At 39.4% G+C, this 11740-nt stretch overlaps 1 protein-coding gene across 4 annotated transcripts; it reads left to right on the plus strand.

Annotated features, from left to right (window-relative positions):
- The first annotated feature begins 2686 nt into the window (after positions 1-2686).
- Positions 2687-11534, plus strand: anp32a (acidic (leucine-rich) nuclear phosphoprotein 32 family, member A). Of its 4 annotated transcripts, XM_036136197.1 has the most exons (8): positions 2687-2893; positions 5238-5387; positions 5472-5594; positions 8738-8936; positions 9084-9193; positions 9298-9352; positions 10100-10111; positions 11007-11534. In XM_036136197.1, exons 1-8 carry the CDS (start codon positions 2840-2842, stop codon positions 11147-11149), a joined length of 846 nt encoding a protein of 281 aa, XP_035992090.1. In that variant the 5' UTR covers positions 2687-2839; the 3' UTR covers positions 11150-11534. The 4 variants fall into 4 exon arrangements, with proteins under 4 accessions (XP_035992090.1, XP_021165300.2, XP_035992089.1 ...); XM_021309625.2 differs by having other exon boundaries at positions 2689-2893; positions 10100-11461; XM_036136196.1 differs by lacking the exon at positions 2687-2893 and adding an exon at positions 3175-3497 and having other exon boundaries at positions 9298-9341; positions 10098-11461.
- Positions 11535-11740: the final 206 nt, after the last annotated feature.

Genomic DNA, 11740 nt, shown 5'->3' on the forward strand with positions numbered 1-11740 from the left:
GCGTTCACATTCTTCTGGGAACATCATGATCATTATTATTAATAACTATTATTATTATGTTCCCCATCTCAACAGAGCCACAGGATGATCCACCCCTCCTCCCTAGTGCTGAATTGACACAACACAAACACTCATTTTACTGTGCATGGAGAGACTTTTCAGTAGGTTGTATTATACATATCTCATCTCATTAAAGTGTCCTGAGAATACACAATAATAAAAATTTATAAATGCCTGAGATATATCTTTGTGTAATTCATCTATGTTTTATTTCCACTTTTCCACAAACATTAGGATGATATTCTAAAAAGCAGCACCTTTAGTGTATCTGTTTTTCATTCTTCACCTGGCTGGAGTCATCTGGTTTTGGGGCGGCAGGTGTTAGTGATGTTGTCTTGCAAGACGAAGGTCCAAGGTTCAACTGGAGCCTTTACACATGGAGTTTGCATGTTTGGTTATTCCTAATTGTCCTTAGGTATGACTGTTTGCAAGCATGGTTGTGTCTCTGTGTTGGCGTGGCAAACTTTCCAGGGCGTAACCGCCCCTCGGCCAATGGCTGCTGGAGATAGGCACCAGCACCATAAGTATAGACAGTAAATTGATGGATATTGTAGACGAGTTCATTTTATTCTCATTAAAATTATGAATTATATCTTATACTTAACACAATCACATATAAAGCTAATGAATGAATGTTCAAATGTGTGCATTAATTCACTTTTACAACACTTAATGGTAACATTTAATGTAAGTGCTGTTTTGTGCTTTAAATTAGGTGTAATGCTCCAGGATGGACGAGTGCTGCTTTAGTACTTCCAGAGCAACAGAGAAGAGAAGCAGGGAGTTCTGATGTACTTTGCAGTGAGAGAATAGCTTTAAGGAACCATCTGGTTTCTCAAAATAATGTAGTCTGCTGTAAAAAGCAATATTGTTGCCAATGGCACTTACTCTTCGTTCTGCTTATCATGGACATGCACATTATTTATCACAGACGGACATTGAGGGCAACCGTGTCACAGATACGGCCCTGCCTCTTGACTCCAGGACTTCTATCTTTCGCGTATTCAGACCCAAAACCCTCATGGGAGGTTGTTTCATGCCCAAGAGCATTCTAGGTCAGTAGGAAACTAAGTCTAAGGCTTTAAGATTACTTTTCCTTTATCCCTGAAATATTAAATGGAGATAGTTTCTCCCCGATGATAAATACATTGCAGCATTTCCAAAATAGTGGAACTATGTGTAAATCAGCATGTTAAAAAAAAATGCAAAAATTATTAAATTTGAAGTGGTAAAATTAATCTCATGACAGATTTGTTGTGCAGTTTGGGGTAATGATCAAAGGTGGGTAGTAACTAGTTACGTTTACTCAGTTACATTTACTTGAGTAACTTTTTGAACAAACTGTACTTTTAGGAGTAGATTTACTGCACTGTACTTTTTATTTTTACTTGAGTGATATTATGACTCCAATATCGCTACTCTTACCTGAGTAAAATTTCTGGCTACTCTACTCTACTGCGAGTAACTTCATGAACAAAGAACAAACTTGTTTTGACCAAAAATGCACCAGAGAAAAAAAAACCTAGAGTTTGTTAAAGTGATACTTCATATTTGTACACGAGGTTTGCTATTTTAATGTTATGTTATTCGTTGTATATATTTCAAAATTCTTGTCTTTAAAATACCAGAAGTTGCACATAACCTTTTTTGTCTGATCGATTACATAATTTTAAAATATTACATCATCAGATGTTATGATTACATACTCAGTACTTTTACTCTTGAGTAATACTTGAATAAACAGTAATGCTACTCTTACTTGAGTGCAGTTTCTGGCTATTCTACCCACCTCTGGTAATAATTTAGATAAAAAGTATTTGGGAATGGAAAGACTTCAGGATAAAAAAAAAACTGCTTAGCAGATGTTTAAAGATATTGTGATGTTTAAAACTCCTGAACTATTTCCCTGGAGAGCATACACACTGTTGAAGGATGAGATAGGCTTTGAATAATACCCTGTGATCTCTGACAGCAGAGGGCAGGCTTTACAGAATTGGTTCACTGCTGCCCTCTGCTGGAGTAATCCTATACTACATCAACGTGGCTTTATTTTAATTTTTATTTTATTTCAACCAGTTAGAAGTGAAGAGATAAATAACAGCAACAAAATTGAGTCACTTTTTTAGTGCAAACAAAATATTCTAACAAATTCTGTGACTTTGAACAAAACGCTTTAAACCCAGATCCACTTTACACTGGGACTAAATTTAAATTCAGTCTTTAATGTTCCTACTTTTATGAAGCTATTCTGATTAAGCTGTTTTTTCTTCATTCAATGCAGATCCTTATTTCAATAATTGAATTTAAAATAAAATAATAATAATAAAGAATAACCACACAAGCTGATGTTGTCAAGCCTTTATTTGTAATAAGCATGATTTCCCAGTTACACTTAAGAAAAACTGTGGGAATTGTTTGTTTAGAAACGTGAGGTTCACGTACGTCTGCAGGCTTATTAGTGATGGTTACGTTCTGATGCCCCCCCCAACAGTAAAATAATATCTATTTCCATGTGAACTTTGGTTAACAAACAACCAAACTTCACAACAAAACCCCACCCAGTTGTATAAGAGCGGCCTCATTGGGCCGCGCGTCTGTAAATCCCTTCCCTCCCTAATCGGCTCTTCCCATTGGACGGCGGTGACGACAATCCCGAAACGTGCTGCCGCCCACCGAGCGGATCAAGTTTGAATGAACAGCAGCAGCTTGCTCCTGAGGTGGTAGTTGCATTTGCAGTAATTATTAAAAAAAGTGTGTATCATCTGAGCGCCGATCCAGGATGGACATGAAGAAGAGAATTCACCTGGAGCTGCGGAACCGCACTCCGTCAGATGTAAGTCGGGTCTCGCATCTCCCCCTCCCCTGTGATGGTTTCACGCTTGCCTAATGGAGAATATTTCGTGTGATGTCTCGGCGTTGGGAGGGGGATGCAAAGTTTCCTCCAAGTTAAAAGATGATGGAGCCGAGCGCTCACATTGTTGCGTTTAGGCTTCGTGTTTACACTCGGCGGCTCGGCTGCCTCCAACTTTCTGCGCCGCTCCAACCTTCGCCGAACAGCTTTTTTTTTTTTTTCCTCAATAAACACGCTAAGCAACGAGGAGCCATGTTTGTAACTTTTCCATCTGCGAGCCGCGCTCGGTTTATCACGCCGCGTTTATCCGTGTGCGTCTCGCCGGTCAACTCGTCCTCCTCCAACATTTTCAAGTCGTGCGCTTGGCGGGTTGCGGATGCGCATTAGTGGAAGTCATGAAATCAAACGATGCATAAAACACCGCGACCCGTGGTGGGTGTAAGCTGAAGACGTCCAGCTGAAATGGGGGGGAAGAACGATGTCTGCGTGGGGCGCATTCAGAGCGGCTCACCCCGTGGGAGCCTGCGAAGCGTGGAGCCCTCCACCGGAGAAGCCCCCGACAGATGGCCGCGACCACTCGCTGTCGGTACGGACCGTCAACAAGCGCCAGGCAGGGCGAGCACTGGGGGGGAGACGATACACAAGCACGCCCTGGTGTAAACCACAAAGAGAGGGGAGGGGGCGGCTTTTTTAAATATGTATTTTAGGGCTAACCGGTCGACCGACTCGGAAACAGGCTCTCCAGCCGCGTTGTTATTGTTGCTCCAGTTTTCCAGAACTAGGACAAGCCGCCATTTTACCCAGAAACAAAGGCACCTCGAAACGCACCGAAACCCCGTCCCTTCGACGCGAACGACGAGCGGTTCATCATACCTTCATCTTATTAGCGGTCTACACTCGTCGTTAGTCCCGACCCACTATGGTTTAGGTGAAGCAACAATGAAAGGTTTGCCTGGCTGATATCTAATCGGCTTTAGCGGCCCCTCCTACTCACGAATGACCCTGTGCACGACTCGTAGGTCTGCTCGGCTCCCGCTGCCTTTCTCCTCTCTAAAATGTACATCTGCGCCGCTCCGAGACCAAACACGCCCCGCTCGCAGTGTGCTTTTGCTCAACCAACAGCTTAGTAAATACCCACAGACGGAATTTTTTGGGGTCTGTTTGTCACTTAAGGAAAAAAAAAGAGGTCTAAATGTATTACTATTTACGTAATAATAGAATAACCAAGACATCGCGGTATTTGGAGCGGCGAGATCTGTTCCGACCGCGCTGAATGTTGTTGATGGCCAGAGACACGTTCAAGGTCCAAATAAAATGTCAGATATCAGCGTACTTGTGAACGCGGGTCTCTCATTTTGCCCCGAGAAGGTCAAATAAAGCGGACTTGAAAGTGTAAAAACTGTTTAATACTTTCATTTCGTCCTCGGTCGAATGTGGCCACACCCCTTGTTTATCTTTCCTTCCAAGGACTATGACGGTACTTTATCATCTTTATGTCAGAGCTTTGCAGTTGCTCTGTAGTATTTGAATAAGGGCTGAATTGTGTCTGCCAAAACTCAGCAGCAGGGATAGAAGTATAAATAAGTCTAATTTAAAAACACACACACAAAAAGAAAATTAATCTATTGTTGACTGTTAGTGGAGTGTGCAGTGTACCATGTAAAAATAATGCACGGCACCCAGGCATCCCAAGATTTGTTAATTTTGTTAACCGCTATCATTACATTAAAATAAATTTTCATAGGGAATTGTCCATACTTGCATTAAAAGGTAAAGTCAGGGATAAGATAAGATAGTCTTTTTTTTATCTCACAGTGGAGAAATTCACTCGTCACATCGGCTCATACAAGAAGGTGCAGAGTAGGAAAGGTGCATTCAGTTATATACAGTGAATCTTCATATATACAATGGATCAAAAAAATACAAAAAAAGGAAATAGGAATGGGCATGTGGTGTCATATTTACATTCATAGTGGTCTCTCTCTCTCTCTATCTATATATATCTATATATATATATCTATATATATATATATCTATATATATATATATATATATATATATATATATATATATATATATATATATATATATATATATATATATATATATATATATATATACATACACACACACACACACACACACACACACACGTATATCTATGCGCCTACATACATACGTACCTATGTAACCCTGTACATTTATTTTTGTCTTAGTCCTGTCGTAATTACCAAGTACTTGAAATATTTTGCCCCCTGTGTTTGAGCTTCATATATGATTCATTTTGGTCTTATGTCAAGTGCAAACTAAATGTACCATTCTGCAGGTCAAAGAGCTGGTGCTGGACAACTGTCGCTCTAACGAAGGCAAGATCGAGGGCCTAACGGACGAGTTCGAGGAGCTAGAATTTCTAAGCACAATCAACGTTGGTCTGACAACAGTTGCTCACATGCCAAAGCTAAAGAAACTGAAAAAGGTGGGTGTCCTTCTGAAAGGAACAAGTGCAAAATACCAGACTGTAAAAGTTGTGCGTGTTTTGATTGTTTTGATTGGTCAACAGCTTGAACTCAGCGATAACCGGATCTCAGGAGGGTTAGAAGTTCTGGCGGATAAGTGTCCGAACCTCACGCATCTCAACCTCAGCGGCAACAAGATAAAAGACCTCAGCACAATAGAACCATTGGTCAGTGATATTAACACATATTTATCCACATTCATGGTACTTACCATATGTAACATCTGATTGTTTTCTTTTAGGCCAACATAGTAACAGACATATCTGTAAAACCAGACATAAGTATTTATTTTTTTCTCACTGTCGGAATAATCCCTACTTGCTAAATGACAGAATAGTAAAACGGTGTAGCTCCGCTGCTCTCACTGTATGCTTTGAAAATGGCTGAGAGTCGCAAGAAGCGAACTGTTTGACAAGTTTATGAGAAGAAGAGTAAGGCCTCAGATAACAGAAATAAGACCAGAGTTTATTTGGGAGATTTTTTTTTTCTCACACGATCTCTTTAAGGAACGGAAGAGTAGGCAAGATGGTTTTGCGTATGCACATTCAAAAAGGAACTTGGGCGTTTCTAACTTACTTTTTTGTAAAAAATCCCTGGCTCTACCTTTTAATACATGTCAAAAAATTGCATTACACTAAACTACAGCTGAAAATATACACGACTAACGGTTAGCACAAGGCTAATTTGAGACTTATATAGGGATGCTAGCACTATCAGTGCCTTATTTTGTTTTCTTAAGTCTTCTGACCTTAAACAACCAAACGGCCTCCTAGAAGTATCTTATATAAACCAACACTTTGTAGGAACATAACACCCACAGGGAGATTTCTAGGCAGTTGAAGATAGGACAGTCTACACAGACAACTAACCGTAGCATTATGCTCATATGCATTGAAAATCTCATAGGGACGCTGACACCATTAGCGTGTTAATTTTTTTTCTTCTCAATTCTTCTGACCTAAAACAAGCAAAATCCCCCCTAAAAGTATCTTACACAAACCAACACTTTATAAGAACATAAAACTCACAGGTATATGTTTCTAAGCAGTTAAGAAGGTATGACAGGATAGTTTAACACTGCAGAATTGTAGCTTTCAACATATCTGGAACTCCCTGTAAGGCAGCCCTTTAATAATAATACTTATCATTCAGAAACTGTTGCTGCATCTTTGCAGGTTGTGCAGAAGGCTTCATTTCTTCAGCTTCTATGTCTGAGATGTACGGCTGTACCATTTGTGCATCTGTTTATACACATGAAAATGGATGCAAAGTTCGGGTATAAACACAGAGTTGGCTGGGGGGTTGGGGGGCACCAGCTCCAGCTTATTTGCATAAAATTGACTGAGCCCTAAAACGGCTCATTCTTAAAGGAGCTCAAAATAGGTGAAACTGAGGAGGTTAAATCTGATTATCTGAGAATGATTTTGTCCAAAGAATGTAGTGAAAATGTTTTGCATAGCCGTTGGCCTTGTATAAGCAAAATGTTTTTAAAGGAACCATAATCGGTCACCTTTAAAGCCTCTAGCAGGCAACTTCTGTATACATGACTTTTAAAATTCACTACGACCTGACAGAATTGTAGGGATAATCCCAAAAATGGAAAGATTTAATATCGCACAGTGAGGACAAATGAATAGAAATACACCGCTCCTGGACAGAAACAACCAATCAGAGTCAGGAGGAATGTCTGGCTCTTATTGGTTGTCAGCAGTGTCAATCACTCTTGTTTACACGCTGCTCATCTTCCTCCCCCACAGCTGCGGGGGAATGGGCAGTAGCTGTGCAGAAAAACAACCTGCTTTACAGGAATACATCTCTTACTGTTCAGAAAACAGATAAACATTGGAACAGAACGACAGGCTCTGGCTGAGAGGGAGGGCTGTAGAGGGAAGAGCTGTAAGGCAACAGAGAGCAAGGGGGAGGGACCTGTAAGGTGGGCTTGTTCAAATTGCCCACAATTGTCTCAAAACTCCCTACTTCAGCTTTAATATCAGATAATAAAAGGAAAACAGGTTATGGCTTATTTTTATAGTGTAAAAAATGGTTAGTTTAAAACAGTGACGTGCGGTAGGGTTCATAGCTGGTGAGGCACTGACATCAACGGAGTCAGATTTACAAATATATACGCTCTACAGAGTAGACTCATTGCAAAGTGCTGAAGGAGACTCATTGGGCCAAATCCATTCACCTAGAGACATGGAAAAATATTAATTCTTTGAAGGAAAAAAATAAAACTAAATAATTTGTCATTTGATTGGTAAGTTTATGAGTTATGATGGATTTCTGCATTTGTAACACATTCTAAAAATATAACCCACATTACGCACATGTCATTACAAAAACAAAACATGAATAACTATTGCTTTCTTACCTCTGCTTATAAATGAAGTCCATGCGGCACTATTTTTGCACAAAAAACATTGATTACTTTCCGGTAAAAGTCCTTTTTGTCTTTCTTCAGTTTTAAAACTCTCTCAGTCTCAGTGGAGCTCACTGCCAGGGAGGAAAGCCTTCCTTCATCAGTCCTGTTCCAGCTGTATGTTTAATCTTTTTAGTGCTTTACTTGTTTAGCAAAACTCGCTAATAATACATTCATAACTTGCTGTCACTCTACAGTTTTGGGACACAATTCGTAATCCACATATATTAAATTGTGGAAAATCAGTTCATAACAGTTTGAACAATTGAATTTATGATCTAGAGACAGGAAGATGCATTCACAGAATGGAAGTCAGCGCAGTTAACATGGGATTGCGCAATCCCAGGGGAGGCCAAGCTCGCTGCGGCCTCACCGGCTTCGCTATGCAGCGTCACCAAGGTTTTACAATGAAAAATAGCGAAAAGTCTAAGATTTTAAAGAGAATATGATAATAAATGAGGAAATTAGATTAAAAGAACTTTTATCACAAATGACTGAGTGAATCACAATTTATATTATATTATCATCATTATATATTTTCTTTCTTTCCATAATGACAAGTGAGGCCTGGCCTCACTTGCCTCCCCTGACTGCACGTCACTGGTTTAAACATTGTTCAGCTGGTTGACAGACAGTGAGTAGGTGGAGGAGGTGCAGAGGTGTACTGTTCGTTATAAATTCTTTAGACTAAATAATTGTAAAAGGGTTCTTAATTTTTTAATTGTGTGTGCAAACGGTGAAGTGGCACACTGTTAAACACATCTGTGAAGAAAACAGCTGCCAGCCTCGCAGTGGGCTTTATGCAGGATGAGGAATTTAGGGAAAAAAGGGTAATGATGAGCTAGGAGGTTTGCTGAAATGTTCGTTGAACCTTTTATTTTCTCTTGGCAGAAAGAACTGGGGTCTCTGAAAAGCCTTGATCTGTTTAACTGTGAAGTAACAAATCTGAACGAGTACAGAGACAACGTGTTCAAGCTCTTACCGCAGCTCACGTACCTGGATGGGTACGACAAAGACGACAAAGAGGCTCCTGACTCCGATGCCGAGGTTTACGCCGAGGGCTTAGAAGATGAAGAGGAAGATGAAGACGGTATGTGTAAAGCTTCATAAGAGCTCTCGAGTGGATAGATTCTTTTTTTTATTTTATTTTATTTTTTTTGCACTGCTTAAGTGGCTAATTCTGACTTTGGAACATGTCGGTAACGAGTAAACGCCTGCTGCTTTCACCTACATGTAGACGAGGAAGAGTATGATGATGACGCTCCACCTGGAGACGAGGAGGATGAAGAGGGAGATGACGATGAAGAGGAGAATGAAGAAGAGGAGGAAGAGGATCTGAGTGGGGAGGTGGGCAAGACTAAACTGGATTTTTATTCTATGTTTTGTTTTTTAATAACAACATAGCTGGACGTAGTCGCTCTCATTTTTCTGTCCTTGTCTTTTAAATGAAGGAGGAAGAAGAGGAAGACTTGAATGACAAAGAGGTTGACGATGAAGACGATGAAGGTGAGCACCAATGTAAAAGAAGAAAAGTACACCACAAAGTCGTTTTGGGATTAGTTTCTATTTTGTTTTTGCACAACTGTTTGATCCGATAGAAGATAAATACCCAGACTCAGTGCAGGAAATGCAGTGAACTGTACACACGTTGAAAGGTCATGTGTTTATTGCGTTGATCAGTGAATTTATAAGGCTGTCAGAAGTGCCACCAGTTAGCAATGAGTGTTGCTCATTTGTGGTAATGCTCGGTTTGCTGTGTCTTGGACAACCGCAACCCTCAAGACGTCTGCAGCTGTCTTCATGTATCTTTTGGTTACAACATTAGGAAAAAAATGATAAATACTGTTCTGGAACACCCAGCAAATGCAAAAGGCGACCCCTATCAAAATGCTAAAGGACGGGTAATGATCCGTAATGCATCAACAAGGCTTCCTCTGTGTCTGTTGACCCTCAGCCACTGTGCTGACTGGATAATGGTTGCGCCGGTAACTGCTAGAAAATGCGCCGCTGTAGGCCCGCCGTCTCATTTTAAAGCAAAGACAACGTTTTGCTGCACGTCGCCCAGCTCATCTGTCAACATTGCTACTCCGACCCTGCTTTTGGTCTTAATACACTGTATTCAGAAAATGTTAATGGTTTGTTAGGTAGTGTTATATGTTTCACATGTTATTTGAAAGCCAGCGATGATATGAAATTACACTCCATTTGAAGAGAAATCCAGCTGATTTTCAGAATTTGATGGTTGCTTTGCAGACGAAGAGCGAGGTCAGAAGAGAAAACGGGAGCTGGATGAGGAGGGGGAGGAGGATGAAGATGACTGAGACTCCGTTGTAAGCTAAATTGTGAATTGTTTTATACTTGTATCTCCCAGTCACTTCCCTACAAACCCAGAAATCTTTGCCCTCAGTTAATTTGCAGTAGGAGTGTGTTTTTATTATTTTTCTTTCCTTTTTTGTTTTGTTTTTTTGGATGTGTTTTTTTTTTTTTTTCTTGATTATTGGCCAGTCAGGTTGACAGGGGGACTTCCCGAACCTCTAATAATCCCATGTTCCAGTCTCTACAGTCCACTTTTACCTGCTTTGTGGACACCCGTTTTGTAATATCAAACAATAGCAGAGATAAACCTTTTTTTTTTTTTTTTTTAAGAATGTTTTTTTGTTTTCTCACTGTTTATGTAAGACAAGTTTGAGATAATTTATGCATTTTAAATGGCTTCCCCTTCAAAAACAAAATAAAAAAAAGAGTGCATGTCTTTTACATTTTAAAGTCAACTACTGGATTTGATGTACGAGTGTCCTCTCCTCGTCTTATACGTTCTGTTTTGCATCGTCATTTTTTTTTCTCTTTTTTTTTTTTTTTATTTCCTCTTAAGATGTTATGTATTTGCAGTGTCACCAGTAAGCCAATACCCTCTGCTGTCCTGGTGTGAAACTTTTTGTCTGAACGTGCTCGGTGTGACCCAGGCAGGGCTTTTTTTAAAAGAAAAAAAAAAAAAACGAAACAAATTCTGGCACCAACATGTCTGCCTTTGTCAAAGCCGCTCCTCCTCCTTAAACCCTCAGCTTTGATAGTTCGGAAATTACGTGTTCTTGTAAATAATGACCAAATCTATTTTTTTGTATTCCCTTTGACGACGGCAGACATTGATCAGACAACTGAGGTGAAACTTTGAATTGTAATAAGATATTAAATATGTATGCTGCTTTATATAAAATACGCAGTGTGAAATTTCTTGGATTTGAACTTTGTATGCATAATCTTTCCATGAAAAGACAATGTTTGACATCAGAACTTATTGTTTAGCCCATGTTGTTCTTTTTGTTTTTTGTTTTTTTTGGTACATGAAGGTGACCATTTTGAACTGGTCCTGCTAGTGTAGAGAAGTAATTGGTATGAACTGGAGGTTACAATTGCAGTGTAAATGCATTTAAATGCCATTTCAAAGTGTAAAAATTGGAACACCGTCAATGATTTGGACTTTGTTTGCTCTCGTAATTGCAATGGTGAAAATTGGCCTACCTCAGAAATTTTCCTCTCTGATAAATCCACTGTCATCATCAAAGTTGTTTCTTTTCTCTCCCATTCACTTCAATAAATCCTTTTTATATAAACTTTTAAAGTTTGTTCTTCGTTTATACGGCAACACTCAAAAGTCAAGTGTGGATGCAGTTAACTCAGTCAAGAAAATCTGAAATTAGCCTTTACAATAATTTGAGTCTAAAAGAATACGGTAAAAGTTGATAACGTATTAGCTTTCCAGTCTTTGTTTCCTATCGTGTTCCCTAAAAGATTAAACAAATTGTCTCGGGAAGCAGAGGGCTTTTAATAAATATTATCTAATAAAAATATTACTATAAACTGTACAAATTGTTGTTTGTTCATTAAATGCTTTTA

The sequence above is a fragment of the Fundulus heteroclitus genome, chromosome 4 (assembly GCF_011125445.2).
Source record: "Fundulus heteroclitus isolate FHET01 chromosome 4, MU-UCD_Fhet_4.1, whole genome shotgun sequence".
Classification (NCBI taxonomy): Eukaryota; Metazoa; Chordata; class Actinopteri; order Cyprinodontiformes; family Fundulidae; genus Fundulus; species Fundulus heteroclitus.

Bases quoted from the DNA above. Each gene is read 5' to 3' on its own strand.
- anp32a (XM_036136197.1), top strand. From the start codon at position 2,840: ATGGACATGAAGAAGAGAATTCACCTGGAGCTGCGGAACCGCACTCCG. The intron at 5,595-8,737 runs GTCAGTGATATT...TTCTCTTGGCAG, and splicing joins TCAGCACAATAGAACCATTG to AAAGAACTGGGGTCTCTGAA. The intron at 8,937-9,083 runs GTATGTGTAAAG...ACCTACATGTAG, and splicing joins TGAAGAGGAAGATGAAGACG to ACGAGGAAGAGTATGATGAT.